This window comes from Heliangelus exortis, chromosome 1 (assembly GCF_036169615.1).
Source record: "Heliangelus exortis chromosome 1, bHelExo1.hap1, whole genome shotgun sequence".
NCBI lineage: Eukaryota > Metazoa > Chordata > Aves > Apodiformes > Trochilidae > Heliangelus > Heliangelus exortis.
Window position 1 is genome coordinate 73,633,497 of NC_092422.1, and position 26,315 is coordinate 73,659,811.

The following is a 26,315-nucleotide window of genomic DNA, read 5'->3' on the forward strand; positions in this document are numbered from 1 at the left end:
TAAGAAAGAGAAAGGAAGGCATAATTTAGAATATAGTTTACTGTTAATGCACTGCAGAGAACAAGCCCAGGGCAGTGGACAGACCTGGACCAGTACCGCCCGCCGGGCTGACACGGCTTTCCCCGGGGTGACACCGCGGTGGCTCCGCGCCCGTATCTGTGGGGCTGCGGTTCCCGGGCTGCAGCCCGCACTCCTCCTGGCTGAGGCGACCCTGTGGGGCGGGACCTCCCTTCCCGCTCTCCTCCCCGGTCCCGCTGGCCGCCGGAGCCCCGCGTCCCCCCGGAGGTGTCTGCCCGCCCTATCCCGGGGCGTGTGGGACGCGTAGGGCGAGCGCGGCCGGAGGCGGGACCGCCGCACCCCGCCCCGCCAGGTTATACAGCACCCATCCCGCCGCACACCCGCTCTCCGGTTCTGCCGCCCTGGTCCAGCCAGCCGCCGCCTCAGCGCCGCGGGGCCGGGGCCGCCTCTCCGCGGCCGGGCGATGGTACCGGCGCCCGGGGCTGCCCTGCTCGCCGTCCTCATCGCCGCCCTCATCGCCGCCGGGCTGGCCGCGGCGAGCAGGTGAGCGGGGATGGTGGGGCGGGGGGCACCCAGGAACCGCTACTCCCCCTCCCACAGGGTCCGAGCGGGCTGAGGCTGGGTCCGCGTCCTCGGTCCACGGGTGTCTGGGGTTTCTCTGCTCGCTCGGGTGTAAGCGAGCCCCTTCCCCCGCCCGTGTCGGTGCGGCGGGGCAGGGGGGTCCGGGCCGCAGAGCCCAGAGTCTCCCGGCTGTTTGGTACTGAAGATCGCGAAGAGAACGGTGCGGGCCGGCCAGATGCTGCCCGTGTACCACGTCCCGCCAAGGGATCGCACCGGCGCTGAGAGGATTTTCTGCTCCGGGAAAAAAGGGGAACTGCAGTGCACTAGTGGAGAATAAAACAGTGAGAGCAGCTGCACCTCTTGCAGCAAGGTGTGAGCTGCTCAAGTATTTGGTTTGCTTGGGTAAGCAGATGTGTTGGAATCAGGTCACTCTCCTGTGACAGATGTTACCTTCTCCAGCAGCAGAATGAGATTGTGAGAGAGGGTCTGGAGAACAAGTCTTAGGAGGAACACCTAAAGAAACTGGGGTTGTTTAGCCTGGAGAAAAGGAGGCTGAGGAAAGATTGTTCTCTACAACTACCTGAAAGGAGATTGTAGCAAGGTGGGTGGTGGGGCTCTTCTCCCAAGTAACAACTGATAGAGCAAGAGGAAACAGCCGCAAGTTGCACCAGGGGAGGCTTGGATTATCTAGTATCATTAGAAGAAACTTTTTCACTTGGAAGGGTTGTCAGGCACTGGAGCAGGCTGCCCAGGGAAGCAGTTGAATTACTATCCCCAGAGTGTTTTAAAAGATGTGTAGACATGGTGCTCAGGGACAGTAGAATAACGCTAATGGCTGGACTCAGAAATCTTAAAGGCCTTTTCCAACCATGATGATGGTTGGAATTCTGTAGAACTCTTTATCCCAAACCAAGCCATTCCAGTGTTCCCTCTTCCAGTTCTCCAGAAACAAGTAAAAATCCACAAGTGCTGCAGCGAGGGAGTAACTGGGGTGAAGCCTTCAAGATGTTGTGTGGTTTATTTGATTAGTATCAGATTTGTGAGTGGGAATGTTCATGATCAAAAAGTGGCAGTGCACTGTTCTTGCAGATGCAGGACTATCAAGTCATCTGCTCCTCATGATCTGGAGGTTTATCAACTCCAGACCTGCTCTTACAGAAAACATGTTTGCTCTCACAGCAGAACTGTTTACATGCTCATGTAAACTGTTTTTTGATGTTGTACGTTTGCATTTCAAACACTTTGAAAGGTGCAAAACTGCAAATTAAGAGCGTTATCTCCTTTCAGAAAAAGCAGGACTTGGAGTTAACTGAAACAAAGGGGGATGTGTCTGGTAAAATTTGTTACTTGATGGTAAGTTGTGAAACTTATGGGAAACCTATAACCAAAGACTGACTGGTCTACAGACTATCTTGTCCAAGCTGATGTTGAATTATGGTGATGGCACCACTCTTTTCTACCAAGATTGTCATTCTGCCTTTTCTATTGGGAGGAAAGGAAAATAAGAGATTTACAAACATCTTGACGAAAGTCTGGGATGACAAGGAGTTCTAGCTTAAGAGGATTAAGAAATCCTATTGGCTTTGAACAGCTAGGAAGAAGGAACAGGAAACAGGGAAAATTAGAATCATCTTGGAAAAAAGAATTATTTATGATGATTTTTGTCTCACGGAAGTGTGGCCTTCATGTCGACCTCTGCTGTGAGCATTTCTGCAAGCCAAAACTAAACTTCACTTGGTGTTTTGGGAGGGACTTGCAGTGAAGCTGAGCTGTTGTCATGCTGAGGGCATGAAACTGGCTGAAGGGATAGCTAAGACAGTTATTAAAAGATAATAGGTGATACTTTTATTTAATATGACTATAGGAGAACTTTTTTCCTAGAAGGAAGTGACACTTCAAATGAACTTGTGTAAAAAGAAACAAACAAAACCCCAACCAACCAGCCACTACCACCACAACAAAAAAAACCCTATGCCTTCATCTGGCAAATTGTTCAACTTTATTTCTGCATGACATATACTAATAGATCTTTTAGGAGTTTGTTTTGAATTATTAAGCTGTGAGATACCATCTTTTTTGTCCCTCTGAATATACCAAAAATTTAGGTTTGGTGCTAGTTATTTTTGCTAGCGACAATGCCCAGGACTTTTTTTTAGAGGAAATTAAAGAAAGAGACAATATCCTGTCTTTGAAGTTAGCTGGAAGCTGCTAATAATATAATTGAGGCCTTCCCCTACCAAACCCCCCCCCTAGCAGCAGAGAAGGCATCTGTTATTGTAAGGGCAAAGCTAACTACCTACAAGTGTCCTGTAGAGATTTAATGGAAACAGTGCACTAAATCTATTCAGCAGCTGTGCCTTGAAAAAAAAAGTTACAAAAAGTAAAAAAAAAAAAAAAAAAAAAAAGTAAATACTCATAAATGTTTCTTTCCATAGAGACCACTGCATTAACTCAAGTCATACCAAACTTTGTTATCTACCTACTTCATTAAATCAAGCTTTTGAAGGCTTGCTTGCTCATCTTCTGCAGCTTTTATTGTCACATAACTCTGTTCTGGCAGGACTTACACAGGTCATGGTCACTGGTCAAGGGAACATGAAAAGTAATTTTTTTTCACTGTTGAGATTTTTACTTCTTTTTATTGTAGCCATTACTGGTAAAACGGCTGCTAAAGAGTTTCCCAGTCAAGTATTACTATCAACTCAATTATTATATTTGAAATTTTTAACTGCTCATTTTTAATAGCTTCTGTTTGGACTAGGTCATAACTGATTTTGAGAATTGGATGCAGTGTAAAATTGTTTTCTTATTTTATAGAACAAAACAGAAAAAAAAATATTAAGGCATGGCAGGGGGAGTCTGTTTGGTAAGTCCCAACATTTAGGTGTGTTTTGTTCCCCCCCAGCTTTCACCAGTTATTGTACTTGTAATATTTTCCTTTTCAGCTGTTTGTTTACTTAAGCTGTTGGGGATATCAGTCCTATCTTATCAATTTACCTCACACTGCTAGAAGATCTATCTACCCTCTTGATCAGTGGAGTGAATGAACATTCTAAACATATTTTATTGTAAATACCTAAGTTTTTTTTAATATTAAATTAAGTAAATCACTGCTAGAAGTCAAAGGTATTGTGTAGCAGTTTAAGGTCTGTCCTGACATCACACAATTTATTTTGTCTGCTGCTCATGCCCCTGTAGGCATGGAATTATGTACTTATCTCATCCTGGCCAGTATCCGAATTCTTTGCCCTGACTTCTTTTTGGGACACATTAATGCAGAGAGAAACAATTTTTTTTCAGTAGCAGCAGCGTAAATGGAACATTATTTAATTCATGCCTATGCTTGTATTGTTATGGGCAACATTAGGATTTTCTCAGTTTGTGAAAGAGACTTTGTATCTTAAAATTAGGTATGAGCTGTTCTTCAATGATCATCAGTACTCTCACCTCTCATGTCGCTCTCTTCATACTTGTGTCCCCCTCAGAGTACTGACAGTGGTACAAGAGTGAAGGAAGTAAATTGGCCTTTCTCTTAACAAGCTGACTCTCAGAGGGCAGAGTTCTTCACTAGAAATGTGGAGACCACTCTTACCTTAGAGGGATGTGACCTGTGCAGTCTACCCTCTCTTGCTTTTCTTCTTTGGTCACATATTTAGGCTACAGGTACTTCAAGGCCAAGTGCATTTTGCACACTGAGCAGACAGTGACAAGCACAACAATCTCAATCAGGCTACTAGCTACTTGCTATGAAGTTCTACATGAATATCATATAGGCAATGATCAGCAGCATCCTATGGCTCCAGTTTGCATTACTTCTCCCTCACTGTCCAGGAGGGTCCGTGTGACATTCTCCCAGAAAGGGTCTGCGTGTCTGAAAGGACCTCCTCTTAAAGAATAATGTTTCTTTTGCACAAAATGCTGAACTCCTGACAGGAACAGCTGAGCTGGTGCCTGATGGTTCTTCACAAGTCTTCACTAACCTGGCAAAACCTGCTTTCCTCCCAGATTTTGAGATCCAGGTGGGATCTCAAAGGATCTAGTTGACCTTTCCCACTGCCAAAGACAGGCTTTAACTTGGTGTTTCTTGTGGAAGCCAGAACAAATTAAAGACCTTGCCCAGAGGGATATCTATAAAGTTCAGCTGTGATAATTTTATTTGCAGTTTTATGGAACATTTCTTAGTTTGAAGGCAACTTTGTACTGAAATCTTGCGAGATATTGTGTAGTTCATAAAGACAATTTCATTATTTCATTTTTAAGCGAATTATTAAATAAGATATTACTGAATGAGTCTGTTTTCCTGTGGCAATGAACACCCTTTGGAAAGTATCAAGATCCTGCTTCCTCCTAGTTTTAGGCAATTTAGCCTTCCAATAGAGTCACAGCACTATCCACCTGCATTCAAGTGTACTTCTTGGGGTGTAAGCAGAATATACATTTACTATCCAGGTGAATTCAAGGGCTGTTTCTGGCATGTAAGCAGAACATATGTTCTTTAACTTCTATACTTGCAAGTGATGTAACCCAGCAGCATTTTGATGAAGGAAAGGAAAAAGGGTTCTTTTACTCCCTATAAACCCAGAGGCAGGGTACTGATTTCTAATAGACACCCACACAGGAGTCATAGCTGTTCAATATGCTTTTTCTCCTATCTGAAGATGGGGTATCTGTAGCTCTGTAAATGGCTTTGCTGGGTGGATGGCAAAGCCTGTGTGAGTTAGAACAATCTTTTCTAGTGCTGATGTCTTTTTACTTGACAGATGACATAAGAACCATCTCTTCATCCAGGTGTCTCAGATACCTGAGTTGTGCATATCCTCTGAACTCCCTTCACTTTCTTGGTTCTGCTACTGATTAAAAATCTGAAGTAACATCTTGCATCTTTGAAGTGTATGTTATTTTATTAGTTTGCCTTAATGATGGTTGCAGTAACTGTTCCAGTCTGAGTGCCAACCTGACAGTTAAGCAAAGGAGGACACATGCAAAGCATTGCTGTAAGGTGATAAAGCAATGCCTTTATTGTGCATCAGACTAAAAGCTGAAAAAGTTGATAACCTGGTGACTTTTTTCCCCTTCTATTTTTTTCCCCACCATGGGGGTATTGCTTACTATATATTGTCCCCTTCAATACTCCAGGTATCTTGTGAAGCTCTTGCAGATAAGATATTTCAGTGTTAGAAACAACACTTTGAACTGAATTGACTACACTTTGTACTTCTGTGCATTTTAAATTATGGCTTGGGAAAAATCAGTGGGGACAGAGAATTTTGGATAAAGAAGAGAATTTCATAAAGGAGACAGGCATGAGGTCATGGATAACTTAAGTAACAGCAAACAGAGGGAGAAGAGAATCAAAGCCACAGCAGCCATTGCAGCAAAGTATAAGTCTAGAAGATTTACACAGTGGTGGATTTCCATAAGATTTGTAATTCTGGCAACTAACAATGCAGGCTTTCCAACTCCTGCAGCTGTTGATCTGCACAGTGACTTTGGCCCTTCTGCACTGTCCAGCCTTAAACAATGACAAGCATTAATGACAGATTATATTAAGGTTAGCTGGTACAGTCAGGGAGTCCTGTGCAACCAGAATGCATGGGACTGCCTGCATTTACACAATCAGTCGTCACATATGCAGTGGCTATTAGCCCTTTATTGGGCTGACTGATGTTCAGAAAGCTGCTTTCCTGTAGAATCAGTATTTCATCATCCAAAGCAATAGTGCTGTCAGGTGTGGCATCATATGTGCCATGCAGTTCCTTCATATGACACAAATTGGAGTAGCCCTATTGACTTCATTGATATTAAAAATTACTCATTCTAGCATGGGACCTGGCTGTATTTTTATGTCTTTTCCACGTTTCTCATTAAAAAGGATTTATGGCGTATGGTTAATTTATTGCAGATGAAACATTCCCATCTCCTCTGTTTCTCCAAGCAAATGCAACTTCACATTCGTGTCTCGGAACCCTGTCAAATCCTTCATAGTCTGGTGAAATGAAAACGCTTGACAGGGGATAAAACACTGGAGAAATTTACAAAGGAGTAAAATAGAGCAATGAATTAAAGTATGTGTGCTTGTGTTTATCCTTCTCTACACAGTTCGAGAGCTGGTGGGCAGCTGGTGAGTGGGAGCCAGCCTGGCTTCTGTCGCTATGGTTCTAGGTTGGATTGCTGCTATGGCTGGAAAAAGAACAGCAAGGGCCACTGTGAAGGTAAAATTCATGCTTTCCTCTGCCTCCATGGCTGTGTACTGGGTACTGATAAAGGGATTTCAGGTATGTCTGCCAAAAGGTATAGAAAGAAACCTGAGGAGTGAAATCTTTGAGACACTGAATAAAAAAAAAATTCCGTTTCTGTGAGAGACTGAATAAACCATGCTTGATACAATCTCTTCAAAAAAGCAGAGCTTTGGGTAAATAACACCAAGCAAAAAAATACATAATCAAAAATTCTTGGGTCCAGAAGGGACCATCTGTCTGTAGATCCTGAACAGCCCTTGTCAGTGCATCTACTGTTGGAACTCTCAAGTAAGTGCCAAAAATGCAGTGTTGCCTAATGCTATATCTGGACCCCTGTAGTATCTTTTTATATCAGTTGGCATCTTTTGTCTTCAGAAGCACAGAGCCTCTGAGAACCAGGAGGTTTTAACTCTCTAAAAATAGAAATAAACCCAAGCAATAAGTGCTCCTGACTTGAGCATGGGTAGCCAGCCAGTGTTCTGGTATATGGATCATTAGCTCAATGATCAACTCCAATGAAGAGTTGATGTCTCAAGATATTTCTTATTTCTTAAAGCTCTATCTATCCCAAGAAGAAGGTGATGTGGAATCTCTCTCTAGCTGTACCTGGGCAAAATACAATGAACTTATAAAATACATGTCTTAGAAATCTCTCAGATGTCACACCTATTGTCCCAGAGTTTGGTAATGTTTATCTGGGGAATTTGAATAAAGGCTTTAGGCTGTGCATCTCTGAAAATCAACAGACTGATGTCCAAAAGAGAAAGATACCAAACATCTCTGCTCTGCATACATAGCTTGACAATTTGAAAAAGGAAAAACTGATGAATACTTACATTAGTATTTATGTATCACTTAATAGCACCTTAGTTTTAATGCAAATGAATACCATGAGGGACAACTGGCAAATGTAACTTCAGTTAGCCGGTGGAGTTAGTTGCCTTGTTGTAAAACAATAAAATACTTTCTTAGCAAAATTCATTTTCATAAACTTCTAAGATTTTTCTTTAGCTGTTTTCTTGAAGCCTACTATAATGTGGTTCTGCATTGTAAATCCAGATGCAGTGAGTGGTTTTCTATGCTTATGTGTTAATACTTAGCTGGTCTCACACTGCCACACTGCATTCAGGGATATCAGTATTGTTGAAATATGCCTTAATCTGCAGAACTAGTACATCTGAATGAAGTTTGAAAGGTAGGGAAGATCATTTAATTCAGCAATATGAATTTTAATTAAGAATTTTTCTATTTATTAACTAATACTCTTACTTTCCTATTTCCTGTAGTTTGCATAGCAGTTTAGTTACACAAAGTAGAGATATGCCCATCCTGGTGCATAATCTTTTGCTGTGTTTCCAGAGCTAGCCCTGATTTAAATGCCTGTTTGATTTGCATTTCCTGAATAACCCCTCATGCTGACAGTCACATTGACTTCAGGAGCCTTAAGCCATATACCAGTCAGCATTTAATTTCTGATGAGTGATCCAGAGGGATGAGAATTAGAAAACCTTTATTTTTAATGCTAATCACGGGCCTCTAAAGTATTTGTAAACCTGATGAAACTCTACTTATTGGGATTTGTGCTAAGGATAGTTGCCTAATTGTCTGACAGATGTAGTCTGGGTGTTCCACATGTTCCTTGTCTGTAACTGAGGACATCCAAGACTGGAAAAGTGCTATGGGGTAACGTGTATCAAATGTGGAAAAGCACACATTCATGTAAGCCTGGCTAGTGCATTTTTCTCCATCAGAAATTAAGTGCAGATCAGTAGCTACCATGCCCAAACTTCAGGGAGAGGTACAGAGGATGTTGAACTTGTGCAACAAGTTTTTAGGCAACTAAGGGTGGGGAAAGTTCTCAAATAAAGTGTTTAACTTTTTCTCTCTCTTTTCTCTACCTGACTCCTCCAGCTGTCTGTGGACATGGCTGCAAGTATGGCGAGTGTATGGGACCAAACAAATGCAAATGCTTTCCTGGATTTACAGGGAAAACCTGTAATCAAGGTTTGTGCACATGGGGATAGTACTCCAGGAAGCAGAGTGATGTTCTGTTTTCTTATCTTGTGTTATGGATTATGTCATCTTCTAAAATAGTAAAACAGGATGAGTTCCTGTTTACATAAAAGAGCTTTGAGTTTAAGGTTTTTGTATCTCCAGCATCCCAGACAAGCTCTAAGACAATTCCAAGCACACAGGGGTTTGGATCTGTATCATGTATCTCCTGCAGGCTGATGACAAGCTCAAACTGTCATATTTATAAGCAGAGGAAGAAGGCATGGAGAGGTTATATAGGAAATTAATTTAAGAGTTGAAATCCAAATCCAAAATCCATGTCATTTTGTTAAGTAGCAACCCATGTTACTTTTTTAACAAACCTTTCCATCAGAAAGACATGATCATATGCTAGATGTAATTCCTCAAGTTGCCTGGGCCAATGTCATCTGTTTGCATATGCTGACTGGTATTTTTGAGAACATAGGACTGGGAGCCTTTAGAACTGCATATTCAGAAACTTCGAAGGCACCGTTTCCCCTCTGTAAACTTGTAATAAGACATGGAAACGTTTCAGCTAAGACACTGGTGAGAACTCAGCTTTTTTTCCTCTTCAATATATGAGACCCCAGTGTTGGATCAGATGGAAGGAGCAGATCACTGTGCATGGGGGAGAGGCCATCCTACTGCACTGCAGAGAGGTGAATTTCAGGTGCTGTGAGGGAAGAATGACTTAAAGGCCACGTGAAGGGATACGTCTATCCTTGCTACCTTCCTAAGCACCTACAGTCTTTACTTGAAAATGTTGCATTAACATGCTAAAACCACGTTTTTCAGAGTCAAAATAACCCATTTATTATACTTTCAAACAGTCTTCTATAAAGCTATACTGTTAAGTATTTTGGAAAGCTCTTTTACACTTTTGATGTTAAAAAAAAAAAAAGTATATTCCTCAGTACTACTACAGAGGAAAGAAATTAAAATAACAGAGATAAGGGGACCGTATAAGTCTGCCACTGAATCTGAGCTAAATTAGCCTGATCTCCAGAGGTTCTCTTTTAGACCTATGTATGTCCTCTGTGCATTACTGTGCATTGTGCAAGGTAGGTGCAGATAAGCACTTCTGAAAATGTATGGTTTCAGTGTAATAACTTTTGCTCCCATCTAGTTTCTGTGCTAATAGAGTCTTGGTTGTTTAGCAGAGCCACCATAGCACAAAAATCCAATGGATTTGTAAGTTGATAGTTTACCCTTTTTCAAACAGACTCTGCTTAGGTAATACAATGCAAACCTCTTCTTCTTCCCTGGACTAAGGTGCTACAAACACTTCTGCACATTTATAACAACCAAGTTTATGCTTTGAATGGTCAGGAGTTTCTGTGGTCTGCAGTGTGCATAGACATGAGAACAGAAGCTTCTCCCAGTAGAACTGGAGCTGCACAAGGTTGGAGAGTTGCCTCTTTACTGAAACTATTTTCTTGGACATGTGTGCTGTTAAACCTATGTTGAATGGTCTGCATAAGCTGTTGCTTTATTTTATGTGTTCCTTAATGTGTCTACTAATAAGGTTTCAAAATACAAGAGGTAGAAAAGTCAGTTCACAGAAGTCACAAGCACGGATGCTGTCCCATTGTCACAGGACCAATACCATTGTCAGCACTGCTCTGCCTGTGCCACACAAATCTGACTCTAGGATTTTGGTTTTCTCCCTGTGAAGGATAGCTATTCAAATCTGAAATTAGATTGGCTCCCACCAAGCCTTTTAAATCCTGGATTCTAATAAAGGTTTAGGGTGCTTTTATTGTCAGAATTTTGAGATGTTTTTAGATTTTTTTTTTTATTATTCTTAAAGTCACGTGATTTTTATTTATGTGCTATTTCATCTCTGATGGACAGCTTTGCCCTGATAATCTTAGTATCTGCACAGAGTGCAGAAAAAGATGCATTTTTGTTTCACTTTATCTCAAGCTGGTTTGCTCTTCTTGGTCTCATGTTTTTGCCTTGCTAGTACAGAGGTCAGCTGGAGGATTGAAATCTCTAGCTGGAGATAGAAAAATTCACAAAAATAGTTTCCAAAAAAACAGAGTGATTGCAATTCTCTCCCCACCCCTTCACCTCTTCCTAACAAACTGCCAGATGTGGCCAGAGTTTGCATTAGTTTTTCAGGTGCAGAAGTCAGTCTGTTAGCTTTGCTAACAGTCGTTCAGGCAGATGGTCTGCTAAAAGCTCATCTTGCAAGAGCCTGGCTCATTTTCAATCCAGGCAATTTTACTGTGGGGAGTTGAAGGCATTAGGCAGTGTTATCCACCTTTATGTATGAGTAGTTGTCTATAAACCCACCACTCACTTCATTCCAATGACTTTTGCAGATCTGAATGAATGTGGACTGAAACCACGGCCCTGTGAACACAGATGTATGAATACATATGGCAGCTACAAGTGCTATTGTCTCAATGGGTACATGCTGATGCCAGATGGCACATGTGCAAGTAAGTAATAGAGCTGATAGGACAGAGACACCAAAAGTATGTAATTGCATTTAATCCCTGTGGATTTTCTTCTTGTGATGAATGGATTTATTCCGGATAGGTTCTTTGTCTCAGCTCTCTGGTACTGTCAGTGGGTGAAAGAGGCTTTCTATATGGGTGAAGTAAACCAGGTTATATTTGTATTTTGGTGTTCAGTGGAATTTTTGTTCTGATAGAAGCAACTATTTTTCATTGCATTACTTCTGATGAAGGACAGAGAGTATAACCTTGGTGTATAGTCCTGCCCGTTCATCTGTTGAATAAGGATATATTAATCTATTCAAGCAAAGCACTCACAGAGACTACTTTTTACTGTGCTGAATTTTATACCACGTTTCCTGGCTCATTGCTTTTGTCAGGATTGATAGCTTCCCAAACTTGCCATTAGCTTCTTGCAAACATTTGTTCACTGAGCTAAGGTTTATCTAAACTGTACTTCTATGTATTTTCTTTGTCTTTAAGCCAGCTGTATAACGGGCAGTATAAGCACTTTCTTAACCAACCTGATTTTTCAGACCTGAGGAAGCTTCATATTTCTTAATGGCTCTGTTTGGTTTGTAGAAAATATGTTTTTTTTCATCATCTGAGACATCTTGTACAGGCTTTTTAGCTTTCAGTTTCCCAATACCCTATGTAACATGGTGACAACCCTTTCTGGAGTCCACAGGACTGAAGCAGATGCATCAGTTTGATAAGGAAGCTAGCTGGTCCTAGCACTGGAGCTATGTGCTTGAGAGGTCCATCCTACAGCAATGGACCTTGCTGTATGGGGTGCAGCGCAGCCTTTCCCATCGATATGACAGAGAACCATAAATTCAAAAGCTTTGGTCTTCAGACCTTGGTGACAACTATTAACTGTGGAGGGTGTCCTTCCAGTGAGTGTGCTGTCAGTTTTGGAATAACTGGGAAATACTCAGCTTTGGCAAACACACTGCAGCTCTGAGGCAGGGAGAAAACCATAGCTCCTACTCTCTCTCATAGCAGGAAAACTGAAATTGCTGCTAAAGGTGCCCAGGGTCAGAGCTTTTGGAGGGTTTCCTTCCCTACAGTGCAGCACAGGGCTGTGCCTCTGCGTTATTAATTATAGTGGGTATCACTAGCAGACAACAGCTGCTAAGGGATTGGTATGTATTCCTGTCATTGATTCCAAGATAATACGTGTATCTGCTGACATCATACTCTGAGCAGTTTTCATTAAGGCCACTGTCTTACAGAAAGCTGAAATTGGCAGAAGCCAGAACTACAGTGCACAGAAAATGTCTTTTGAACCCAGCAGCAGCTTTGTTCCATCCATCCCTCACTTCCACTCCTCTTTCTGTAGCCACACGTCTGAACCCAGCAAGAATGCTAGGTCCAGGCTGTTACTAGCCATTTTTTCTGGCTTAGCTTTAAGCCTGTTCAGGACTGTTTTCCTGATTTAAGAAATTCTGCATTTGTACCAAATACGCAGTTGTACCAGCTCGTTCTTAAGCCAGCAGAAAATGATGAATTTCTCAGCAACAGTAGTGTCCAGTACTGAGTATATATGAAAAAAATGCCTGAGCAGCTGTGAGTCCTGGAGCCTGCATTTCACTTTGGCATACCGTGGAACTCCAATAAACACTGGCAGAGAATGACACCAAATTATGGGGTGAAAACCAGGTTTCCTATTGAAGGGAAGATTTCATTCACAGCTCTGGTGAAGCAAGCAAAAAATGTTCACCCAGCTTGTGCTTCATTAACCCAACCTATATACCACATTCAAGTTCCAAAGAGCCTATATTTTCTTAATCAGAAATTATAGTCAGTCATATACTCAAGTGGACATTTTTCTTGGTTAAGTCTACTATCTTCCAATTTCACTCAGATGAAATGCTATGTTATTTAGCCAACTCTGGAACTCTCATCATCTTAATCAAGCAAACATTTTGAGCATAATGTTGCTCCTTTTGAATCCAGTTCTCTATGATGTGAGTCTCTGATGATGTCCATCTAGTCTGAATGTCAGAATTATCTGCAGCCACCCCAAGTGACCATGGATCTGGAAGAAGGGTATCAGAAAAATGTGGCTTTGGGCCACAGAGAACCACTGAGTAAAATAAATGGTTGGTTAGTATCTAACACAACATTAGCTAAACTCTGCATGAATTACTGCACTAGATACAGTTATCAGTTCAACTAAGCCAGTAGTATGTCTAGCCAAAGCCAGGAGTAGGAGATACAAACAAGAAAGAAAACAGATCATTACCAGTTAGAGAAGAATAATGTCTGGTTTCTTTATTACCGCTTAGGAAGTAGATGATGTGACAAAGGATTACAATTTACATACAAGTAGACACTTGTATATATGGTTGTCATTTCTATACTCTCTGTTATTATACACTCTTCTGAAAGTGCAAGTACCTCTGACAATAAACATGTTGAATTTTTGAACAGAGTTGATACCATTTTCTACATAAGTGGTGAGCTACTTCTTGAGCTCTCTAGAACTTGAGTTATTGATGTTGGTTTCTGTCTGAAACAAACTGACAGCCATTCCAGGCTATACACTTACAAAGAACCTATATACAGTTCTGTTTCCCTGAATACAACCAGAGTGAAGTAGCAAGAAATACTTTTTTTTTCACACATCTTCACCTCTTTCAGTAAACACTCCCAAAACTACTTCTATCCCTGGCATCATAACACTAATGCTTCCTGGATGTCTCCAGGATTTCAGAGCTATCTCCCTACATATTTAAGACATTTCTCCTACTTTTCTAGCCTCTCATATGTCTCTCAAACAAGATCTAGACACTTACCTTTCTCTTTACAGGCTAGTCAAAGTAATTTCCAATACTTCACACTCCTAAATAATCTATAGCAACCATGATATCTGTTCTTTCTAGTGCCTCATTAGGTTTAGGTATCTGTTCCATAGGTGGTCAAACTAAACAGCAGTTTTTAAGTCCATCAGGCTAAATAGTTTTTTTAATGAAATGCCATACTAGAAGCATGTTTAACACTAAGTAATAAATGCAATTCACTACTTAACAGTTTTCTGTACAGTAAAACTATTGCAATGGAAAAAACTTTTTTTCTACCTGGAGCAGTTCTTTCTCTGAATCTAAAAGGTAGTAAATCTGAATCTAAAAGGTAGTAATAAGTCAAAGAAATAGAGCCAGAGAAAAATGGAGTGGGGACAAAGAAGAAAAGAAGAAGAAAAGTGAAAGGGAAGAGCAATTTGAGATCTTTCATATGAAGAACTTGGTTAATGATAAATGCAATTTTGTTGTTCTGATTAATTTTCTGCACTTACCCAAATCTGATTTATTTTTAATTATGATTAATTTCTCTTTTAATTTAATTGCCAGCATAGATTTTGGCTTAATTTTTAATACTGTTTTCAGCTTCTAGGACATGTGCCATGGTGAATTGCCAATATGGGTGTGAAGAAGTCAAAGGGGAGGTACAGTGTCTTTGTCCATCAAGTGGCCTTCAGCTGGGACCAAACAAGAGGACATGCATTGGTATGGCTAGAAACTCTACTCTCAGCTTCTTTTCTATAGCATCCTGAAAAATTTAAGTCTGGTGAAAGCTTAATAAATAGTTCACCTCACTGGTTTGAATAATGCTTATTCTACATGTGAAATAGGTGAAAGAAAAAAATAACAATTAGAGATTAAAAAAACCCTGTTGTTTCCAAGAGAACAACAAGTCTTCAGTGTTCATTGCAGACATAAATTTCTCACTGGGATCAAGTGCAGCAGACTTGTCCTTTAGTTTTTGACAGACCCTGGTCCTGGCAGGGGCACTGGGAACTCAGAACCTGGAGAGGTGTTGGAATGCCCTGAAGGCTAGGAAACAGAGACCAACATCAGAAATGTTTAACATGGGCAGAAAGAGGGATTTTTGACTACAGGTTTGTTTAAATATTCTGTTGCTGCCCTCTTTCTTCTGATCACCTAAGCACCTAAAGAACAGTAGAAAAAGATAAATGTGGTGTCCAACAGCACTTCACAGCAGTTCTAAGCTGTAAAGAGAAGCAGAGTGGCACCATGAATTGCATGAAAAGTCACTCTTCTGTGCTTAAGCGTGATAGGGAAAGACAAATGCCAAACATCATAATTTTCACTATTTAAAATTTGGCATTAGAACAAAATAAATCAAATTAGTAGCACTTAAAGAGTGATTGTTGAATAATATTCTTAGGCTCTTCCCATACTAGGCCTCCTCCTTCTCTCTCCAAAACATCTGTCTCTGTCCTCTGCTGTGCTGGGCAGACTGCTCATGGTCTGGAAACTCTCTCCCTGTTGTGTCTTGACTTTGTCCACTGAAGGGAGGTGATTGGTAGAAGAGCTTCTAATGCTCTCAGTCTCCTGTTACAGGGTCTTTTTCTTAAACTATTCTTTGGCATTTCCTTTCTCAGAGGAATTATGGCATTGGTAGAGTTCTTCCTGACCCTGCTCCATGACCTTAGGGCAAATCATTGCTCACAGTGGAGAGAACCCCCATTGCCAGTTACACATTTACTGTGCCAGCTCTCAAAATCTTTCATAAAATTAGTTCACGTTTGCTGCTTCATTCACATTACTGCATGCAAAAGCCATCCCCAAGTGTGAAATTATAGGATTTTTTTATTAAACAAGATTTGATAGCCAAGACCAAACCATTCCCGTGCAAATCCCAAGCAGTTCTTGCTTTCCCAGTTTGCTTTGTCGTGGATCTGATGAGTATCCCTTCTCCTGCTGTAGACATTGATGAATGCTCCAGTGGCCAAGCTCTCTGCTCCTACAACCGCAGATGTGTCAACACATTTGGAAGCTACTACTGCAAGTGCCAGCTTGGTTATGAGCTCAAATACATCAGTGGCCATTATGATTGTGTAGGTAAGATTTAGCCCGTGAATTTTCCTTCTTCATTCTTTTTCATTCCCACACTGTGCATCTTTCTTGTCATCACCAGAAGTATGTTGGCCTAGTCTGGGGATACTGCCTCAGAAATGGGTAAAAGATGCCACTAAAAATATTCTTTGGGACACTTGGAACTTTTCTCTGGGATTTTCATGAAGCATTACTAAAAACCTTGTCACAGGCACTTGCAAATTAAGTTGCTTCATTGTACCAAGGCAAGATGTACAAGGGCTTGTTGTAAATTACCAACAGCTGACTACAAAGAAGTGCTATTTCTTGTATAGGTTTAGTTAAAGAGCCGTTTTTTTGGTCTTATTTGCTTTAAACTTGTATGAGCAAGCAGTCTCCCACTCTTTTCTTTAATTATTTTTGGTGATGTGAGTCAAGTGCCTTCATGACTTTAAGAGCAGTTGTTTGGTTGGACAGTACAGAAGTTTGAAAAAGAGGTATGAAACTAGTATATTTCAATTGCTTTTCAGACCTCTTTTGCATGCCTAATTTTATCCCAAACAAAACCAAATACAGGCAAAAAGTTATTTTGACATGCCCAGGTGTTAAAACAAATCTCAAATCACCTTTACACCTGTTACAATCCATTAGCTGAAAAGTAGAACAGCAGAGTATAAGTCACTGCAGCAGTATTAGTCAAGCAGTTGACTACATGAGAGCCTGAAAGGACTGGAACTACTACAAAAAGTGCATTAAAAAAGAGAACTAATGCATTTTATTTATATTTGCTTGGTGTTGAGAGTTAGGGATGGGTGGGAGATCATGCGGCAGGTTTTGGAGACTGTTGTGTGCAAACTTTGAGTCTTAAAGCGAAAAAATACTTAATTTTTCATACAGTATGTGTCCATGAGGGAAAAACTGGACAGGTCTTTGCAAACCTGAATCTCATTCTTGTGTGTATGATATTTTGGAGCCAGTCTTCCTCCTGTTTGTCTCCAATGTGACTTACATTATAAGAGGACCTGTCAGCTGCTAAAAATGAACAATCTGGATAAAGCGCAAATGGTGCAAATATTTGTGCAACAAGTTGGCTCCCTCATGTGGGAGAAATCAGAAACATCTTTGTGATGTAGCAAAATAAATAAACAGGAGAATCAAATCAATTCTCTCGATGCCCTGTACATTTTGTTGTCAGTTGAATGTAGAATTCTCCATGGAATTTTTCCAGATTTTACTTTTTTCATACAGCATCGTATGTATGCTGAAATGTTAGAGGTAGATAGAATGTGGCAACGTCTTGCCATGCTCTGGATTGCCTTCCACTGCATTTCTTCTAGAGTGGGTGAGAGGATGAGATAAATTTGGTGAATTCTTTTTTTAATTGATGTCAGACATTCTCTTGGTACCTTTTGCTTTTTGTTAATGAAACGGAGTGTGCAACCCTGTTCTCATGCAGAAAATCACATGTTCTGCATTTTCCATGTATGCACAGGCCAGTAGCTGGGCAGTGGGAGTTTACATTCCTGTGAATATTTCTACCTCTGGTGGTCTCTGGGTCATCTTGGTCTAACAGTACTGATAACAACACCTGGAAACAGATGGTCAGCACAAGCAGGCTATCATGAAGCATGGGCTCATGGGCAGTTTTCTTAAAACATTTGTGTCTTTCTTTAGATGTCAATGAATGTGTGACAAATACACACAGGTGTAACCTCCACGCAGAGTGTCTCAACACCGAAGGTTCCTTCAAATGCAAATGTAAACAGGGCTACAGAGGAAGTGGATTTGATTGTGATGGTGAGTACCACTGGATCCCAGCAATAGTGCTATACTGGTTTTCTCCAGTAGTTGATGGTTATAAGATCTTTCCTAGAAAAGATCATGCTGACCTGGGCTGCAGTACCAGTCAAGGCAAACTTCTCCATCAATTCGTTTATTGTTATGAGTCTTTGAAGAGTTGATATAACTATTATTAGCTCAAACTCATTTTTCCTATGAGTCCACAAGTCTCACAGTATCACTAGGAATTGCCAGTAGACCAGACAAGGAAATTTGGCCTGAAAATAACTTCAAAAAATTTACTATGCCTTTTCCTCAAAATCCCAATGCTAGCCTTCTGGAGGGCTGTACAGTCCCTTCTAGAAGAGTTTCAAGCAAGTTTAGGAAAAAAAGAGAGAAGACTTCTATGCTAAAGCCTTTTTACTCACAATTTTACCTTTGCCTATTGAATGTTAAAGATTTCCTATAAGGATGTCATTGCCTTGGTTTAACTTATCAAGAAGAAAGGAGGAGAAGATTGGTCTTGTCTTTATATATAAATTTTAACCTATTTATTTCCTGTACTAAACCAGACAACATTTCTCCTTCAATGTCATTAGAGATGTTTTCTACAAGAGGACATCTAACTCCTGTTCAAATTTTTTTAACAAAAAATGTTGTGAAAGCATTATAAAAGCTCTTGTCTACATCAGATGAAGTCTAAATAACATATAAACCTTTTTTCCTGTGTCTTTTTTCAAGGAATCTTTGATCATATATAAATTATGATTACACTTCACTGTCACAGATGTTCCATGAGTCTATTATTCATATTCATGCTCCCATTATTACAGTTATTGAAGCCTCCAATATGACATTGATGTTGACACTTGCTGCATTTAGAATAGTGCTTTATTGTTATTATAGTTTATCAACCATTACCCTCTCTGCCTTTAATTTAAAAATTCAGTATGGGCACTGGTTTGAAATCAATGGTTCCAAAGCCATTTGTACCCTTTGAATCTCAGGTATGATTATTTTACAATGTTCTACATCTTTATATTCCAGTAATTTACTTAGTATTAAAAATCATGAAGATCACTGCCAAGATCAAACACAGAACATGTGCTTTGAATCTGATTGCTTTACAGATGAAGAAATTGACTGCTATGCTAAAATCTTTATATATATATGCACACATATATATTTTCATGTATATATATATTTATATATATATAGGTGTGTGTATGCTGTTTCTTCTGCCCTATACTGATGAAACTTACAGAAATACATATATTGCACTCCTCCAGAGGTTTAATAAGTTTTATGAATTTATTTTCATTTAAAGTATTGTGGGTTTGTTACAGTATTTCTTGTTCGTTGTCATGCAGCACTGGAACATGACTTTAAATGATACATACTTGCTTTGGAGTTATGTAAATGTAGCTTTTTAAACCCCAAATTAGTCTAAAAATGGGATATTTCAGTGAAAAGTAGAGTGAGTGATAAACCCAGTTAAGCATTTTCAACCTATTTTTAGAGTTTGAAATTATTGTTAGTACCTATAACTATATAATCTGGGCATGCTAACATACCTTAAACACAAAGCCAAGCAACTCCATATGTTACTAAGGATAAATCTACATTCTGGGAAACAAAAAAACCACATTTCTGCTTCCAGTGGAAAACAATGGCTTTTAATGAGGAGAACCTGGCTGATCTGGATGCAGATCAGCTCAGAGGAGCTGTTCAGAAGGGGTTTTATGCTCAAATTCAGTGTTAAGAGCCAGCTTCCTTGCTAGACCACATCCCTTCTGATACGTCACTGCAGCTTACTGCAGCAGAAGGATGCAGTGGGGCTTGAGACCCGACTCAATATCAAAGCACATTTGTATGACACATCTTGATATGTTTCTCTTAAAACAAAATGTACCCCAGATGAAATGTTAAACAAATACATCTCTGAACAAAAGCATCTGGGGTTTGTTTGTTTGTTTGTTTGTTTGTTCTTTTTAATGAATATCTGAACATTTCAAAGAAAAAACGCTTTTTGACCAAGTCTGTGTATAAAAGCAGAAATGATTCAACAGAAATGCTGCCTTAAATGTGAACAAAGAAAATAATTAGGTTATGGAGAGGCTATGATGCATTTTTAATGTCTAGCCCTGTAAAAAAAAAAAAAAAAAAAAAAATCATCTATCTGCAGCACTGATTTTATCTTCTCACTGGTCTTTCTTTTAAATTGTTTTCTTTCTCTCTGCATGCTTCCTCAGGACATATTTCTAGTTACTGAAGTCCATTACTTTTTTAGAAGAGTAAGAAGCTGTGCATTAATAAATTTAGTAGAACACACTAAATGGAAAAGAGATTTAATGCAAGGGAGGATAAAAGAATAACATACAGTAATGAGAGAAATCAGAGCCATAGGCAGAAGATCAAAAGGCAAGGGTCTATCTGGAAGGATGTATGCAGCAATAAAGGGGGGGGAAATACAGAGTCAGTGGCAGGCAAAACCTGAAAAGCAGTAGTGCTAAAAAGAGTCTGGGTTTTTTGATGGTAATTCTGACATATAAACATCTTTTTTTTTTTTTTTTTTTAGGGACAGAGGAGGAGGTTGTTTAACCTTTAATGTCTTAGTAGATGATTTTTACTGCAGTCCTCAAAAAAGTCAGATCACTGTAACTGAAAGGGTCAGGACGTGTTTTGCTGTTACTGAGGAAAATATTTTCCCAAACAGGGACAAAAACAGTGACACCAATTAGATGCACTTTACACATGTAACATTGGAGGCTGTTTCTGAAATGTCTTTAGCATACATTCCATTTGAGAATCCACAGATGTGCTGCCTTTCAAATGCTCCCTAAAAGGGCCCAAACCATTTACACATCTGGCCTCTATCTTGCTGCAATCTGTTGCTGTTCTCAGGTTCATGTGTTTCCTGACTTCCTATTGTGCATTAAAAAAAACACATTGAAAAACCACATGCTTCTATATGTATTTCAGCTTCAAAAATAGAGTGCACAAGGTTCTATACCCAATTAAGATTCCTGGGTGGGAAATTAGCCTTTTTTTTTTTTTTTTTTGGTAGGAAACTACAAAACAGCAGGAGAAAGCAGTACTGACTTAAAGCCTATGTGTTAGAGTGACATTCAGGTGTCACTCTAAGGAGCTCAACAATGGCAATGTTGTTATTGCCTGGCTAGAGGCAGAGGTTACAGTTCTTCAGTATGCTTTGCTGGATATGTAAATCACAATATAGAATCATGACAACTCCCTTTGTGTCTATCTTGGGTTACTCAGGCTTCTTTTTTGCTCATAGGATAACCTCTAAAATCCAGATACAATTTTGCTTTCTTATTATCTTGCTAGTGCTGAGAAAATTTAAGTTTGACATAAAATTTCAAAACTTAAAAAGCAATTCTGGTGATATCACTAGTGAGATTCTTACAATTCAGTTCAGTATGGGGCCAAGCACTGCTGTCAACTTTTAATGAATCACATGCTTCTATCATACCACATTTCCTACTGGGATCATTATTGGCTTGTTTAGTCATGTATTAAGCACAGTCCTGCATGATGACCTGGCTCTGATTTCTGAAAGCATCCTTTCCTAAATAAGATAGTAAAAAAAATGCAGAAATTAAACACGTTAGAAATACAGTTTGCTAGACGATATTCCATGGTGCGTAAAAGAGAGTAATAGTCTAGAGTCTCTGTTTTAATCAATATATGAAAATTTTCAAACTCTTTTAAGATTATCTTAAAAAGGTTGAGAACTTTTAGAATAATTTCTGAAACCATGTCCTGCTGATCTAATCTTTACTCAAATCTACAGTCTCCCCTTAAACATGGCAAATGACTGTCAGTATCCCTCATCCCCTCTTCAGCTTTTATATACAGAAGCTATAAAGGGAGCTACAAAAGAACTTGTAGGCCAATATCCTAGGCTTATGTCTCACCACCTTTTTAAAATATATTGGTAGGTGTGAAGGTGGAAGAAGTGCAGTGTTTACTGGAGCGTAGAGCAAGCTGTATCCTATTGCAGCCCCTTTATGTTCAGGCCCCAGCCAGCCCGGTGCAGTCAGAAGGTGTGAGAGAGGAAAACAGATCACTGCCCATCCCTCTCCTGCATCATCCCCTGAGTATTTCCATTTATTCAATGCAGCACACAGAGAGGGTTATGGCATCTGCTCTCTCTATATTTTTTCAACTTAAGTTTCAGAACTTGGTCATTAGACAGCCTACACAAAATTTCTGTGGTCTTACAATCTTACACAGCAACTCATGACAGCAAAGATTTGCTTTTAGCCCTCAGCCACCATTGGATTTTTTTAATCTTTTTTTCCCACCTGTTGCTTTGATTTCTTCTAATTCAAAGAAATGAAATACCTAAAATACCTTTGAGAGTTGAGATGTTTTCATACTAGGGCAATAAGCATAAACTGTGTAAGGCATTAAAGTAAATGCTTCCTGATGGAAGGTACATAAAGACAAGCCTTCATGAAATGTTCTACATTTCTTTTTGCTTTCCAAAATTCTCTGTGCAGTCATCTGGATGGATAAATGCACAACTGTTTGTGAGCAACACCTGTGCATTTATATACACATTTTGGGGCAAAAGGTCCTGAAAAATCACTGCCTCAGCTGTAGCATCCCGGGTTGTCAGAGAAGGCGAGCTGTTCATTCAAGCAAGTCTACAGGCAGTGGATTCAACAAAACAGCCTGAGTTTAAGGTGGTCTATCCTTACACTGTATTATTCCTCCTGCAATTTATGGGTACATAAAAAGCATTAAATCCACACCTTCAGCTGCTTTAAAGCTGAATGCAAATTAGGATACTAGTGATATATCCTAAAATATGCTTGGTGTCTGGTCTCTCTCTATCCCCATGCCCATGCATATTTTCATACTGCAGTCTGCAAGAATGTAGGGATTATACACTTCCATCCCCCTATTTTTGCCACTCCTGTCAGTTGTTTTTGCACTGCTTAGTTTTGCACATACAAGGAGATTGGTTTTCTGACACCACAGAGGTTATGTTGATCTGTAAGAATTTTTCATTTAACTAGAATGACTTCAAAGCAGGAACTAAAAGCACGTGTTCAGGTTTGCTGAGCAGGCAGCCCAGGCTTGAAAATCTCCATAGACTCTTTATGAACAGCTTGAAGTTTCTTGTTACTGATTGCTAGAGGAAATTTGTTTGGAATGAAACTCTGCTGTTAATTTTTATTGCTGCATGCTGAGTTTAGATGTTACATCCTTCATAATATCAACCTCCAGAGAAAAGTCACACTTAATGACATATTACTAAAGATTTTACTTGCATTTATCTGAGATGCAAGATTACAAGCTGTATCCAAAGGAAAAGAAAGAAAAACACCTCAATTTGGATTTAATTTTTAAGGGCATCCACTTACTTTATACCTTCAACTGTAGCCTCAGGAAATCTGAATGCCCCAGTGAGCACACTAAGAGAGTTTATGTGCCTGAAATACTAAATAGCATGTAATTGCCTTTGCCATAAATAAAATGTGATGAGTTCACAGTGATAGGATTGTATTTTCTTGTAGTGAATATGAATTCAGAGAACTTTCCCCTTTTCCTATGAGGCTATGGTTCTGTTTTATTAACTGGTGTTTCTTACTCTACTATGTTTTTATGAAAAGGAACACACACAACAAAAGTACTGCTCCATGTTGCAAGTCCAGTTCATCTGTCCCAAAATACTACTATAAAGTTTTTATTATCACAAAGTGAGAAGCAAAATAGAAACATATTCTTGCCCCAATAACGCAATCACTAAGCAGCAAAAGCAAAGGGAAATAAAAATAGCTGACTTTTCCCACCATTTGCAGTCCCAAAAGGCTCCAACATCAGTACTGGCTGAGAATCAGGGAGAGGAAGCAGTATATGAGGTTCTGTCCCATCGGTGGACACAGTCTCCACCTGTGGAAGAGCCTTTGTGCAGCACACTGGAACTGCTCAGCTCTCATTATTTCCCTTTTATGTTTCATATAAAGGTCTCAACTGCAGAAGGCTGTTGAAGCCTATGACATAGTTGTGCTATCCTACTTACAGATTCTTTTTTCCTCACCCACACAGATTCAGGATGTGACCACCATTAGAGATCTGAGTATATAATTTCATACCGACTGGTGATGACATAGCATTCATAAAATAAATGAAAAAATGAAAATGAATGAAATTAATGAGAAAATCCTCATTGTGTCAAGCCTCAAAGTCCATTGCTGTGGACTTCAAACCTCAAGGACAGTCTCTTCCTCAGTAGCTCTGGTATTATGACAGGTAGGGACTTGGTTGACTCTAAGTGAAATCCTTAGGGTGGGATGCCATCATTTCATAAACTAGAACTCCTCAGATTTATATCTTCTCTAAAACCTACATATTTGTCATACAAACCCTTCCAGACCTAGTTTTGGCACAAAACTAGTGGTGTTACTTGACTGATGTTGAACAGCAACTGATGTTGCTGATGAAAAGCAACACCTGCAGTATTGCCATAATTTCTCCTTTTAATTTGCTTTGTACTGTACACATACCTTGAACAACCTTATCCAAAGTAGTCCCCGCTTTAACCCTCAGTTATGACTTGGCAATCAGCACAAAAAGCCATCTGTCTTTGTCAGATGAAAGAAGAGTACATCTGAAAGGAACTAAAAAAATCAGTTAGTCTGTTATTTTGCTCTGAGGCAGATCATATCCAACATACTAATGATACATGGTAGTCTGACAATTTTTCAAACTTCTGGTGATGAAGCACAAATGACCTAAGTGTCTGACTGCTGTGGTTTGCTATCCTGTGGCAAAGATAGTAAGCAAGTTTTTCATAATATGTAATTAAAATCTCTCATCATTTAATATAAACTGATATTTTTCCTATCTTAAAGCACGTGGAGAACAGCTGGCTAACAGACTGTCTCAAAGAAGCTCTTGGTGCTGCTACTGAGTCCCACCACTGGTGGGAAGTCGATCTTGCCTCACCTCACCCATAGAAATGTATGTTCAAATGAATTCCTAAAAATGTCCCTCATTTAAGCATCCAGATGTGGTTTGATGATTGTAGGAAGAGAAAAACTGTATTGTACAAGAAATCATAGAATCGGCTGGGTTGGAAGATCTGAGATCATCAAGTCCAACCCTTAATAAAAGGCTCGTGTCTTGAAAATCAATATATCGACAAGGAAGAATGATTTGAAAATCAGGGCTGCCATAAAAATGTAAAAATGTCCTCTTACCAATTTTCGTTTTGAAGTTTTTGCCTGTCTGTAGAGGATATTTAATTTCATTACACTTTGTAATAGAGAAAACCCCCAAATAATTTTTTTTCCTTTTGTTTTACAAGTGTGAATTGATTGACTTTTACCACAGTAGTAGTTTTTCACTTCTGGCAGCCTTTGTATTTCTGAGCAGAATCTAAAGTGGCAAGATACTGCAAGGCTGGTTATTTTAATTTTATGCTCTAGTCCACCTTGGATTTACAACAAGATTTGGTATTCTCAGATGGGTTGCTAATACAACAGAGGTAAATGGGTAACAACAGAGGTAAGTGGGTAACTAGTGAAGGCATAAATAGTTCTGGGGAGAACTGAACTTTTATGTCATGATAGAGAATTTGGCTGTATTGGTCTCTGCACACTATGAAAAACACAATAGTGTCATTTATGAATGTTGTGATTGTTGAATGATTCCTTAGATGAAAATTTAATAATTCTTGGTTCTAGTTATCCCCGGAAAGTCAGTGAAGGAAATTCCACGAGTCCCTGGAACAGCTAAGGACACAATCAAGAAACTTCTTGCACATAAAAACAGTGTGAAAAAGCATGAAACAATCAAGAACACAATCCCAGAAGCATCTGTGACACCAGCTTCTAAAACCCCCTTGCAATTATTAGACTATGAAGGTGGTGTTGACCTTGGTGTGACTTACACTGAGGAAGAGAAAGAAACAGAAGCTAATACAGAAGAGGAGTCAGAAGAATCAAATGAAGAGGAGAAAGAAGATTTTGAGAATCAGATTGACCATGAGCAAAGCCTTAGAGGAGATGTCTTCTGTAAGTTTCTTCATTTTTTTTTAAAGTTTCAGTTTACATACATATATAAAGACTAACAAAATAGTCATGAAACATTGTAGCCATTTAGTGAGAATTCTTTGACAAATGCACTCTTTTAAAATTGTCTTTTTTTGTTTTCAGTGGTAATTGGCCTGTTTCAGTTCAGGGTATGGATATAGCCTAATATTGCTGCCCCAAATTATGCTAATAAGATGATAAAAAAAGTGAAGCTGATAACAGATGAAGTCAGATCTTTGTTCACTAACTTTCAGAACAACTTTGCTCACCAATTTTTGTGCTTATGGCACACTTGAAGTTTTCTAACAA

General features: G+C 39.5%; 1 protein-coding gene across 1 annotated transcript in view; it reads left to right on the forward strand.

Annotated features, from left to right (window-relative positions):
- The first annotated feature begins 337 nt into the window (after positions 1-337).
- EGFL6 (EGF like domain multiple 6) overlaps positions 338-26,315 on the forward strand; it is a 39,545-nt gene continuing 13,567 nt past the window's right edge. Inside the window, exons 1-8 of the mRNA XM_071748182.1 lie at positions 338-561; positions 6,679-6,791; positions 8,730-8,822; positions 11,180-11,299; positions 14,707-14,826; positions 16,051-16,185; positions 17,833-17,955; positions 25,659-25,988. Of these exons, the coding sequence (XP_071604283.1) occupies positions 482-561; positions 6,679-6,791; positions 8,730-8,822; positions 11,180-11,299; positions 14,707-14,826; positions 16,051-16,185; positions 17,833-17,955; positions 25,659-25,988 (1,114 nt within the window). The 5' untranslated portion in view covers positions 338-481. The remainder of the gene's footprint in view (positions 562-6,678; positions 6,792-8,729; positions 8,823-11,179; positions 11,300-14,706; positions 14,827-16,050; positions 16,186-17,832; positions 17,956-25,658; positions 25,989-26,315) is intronic.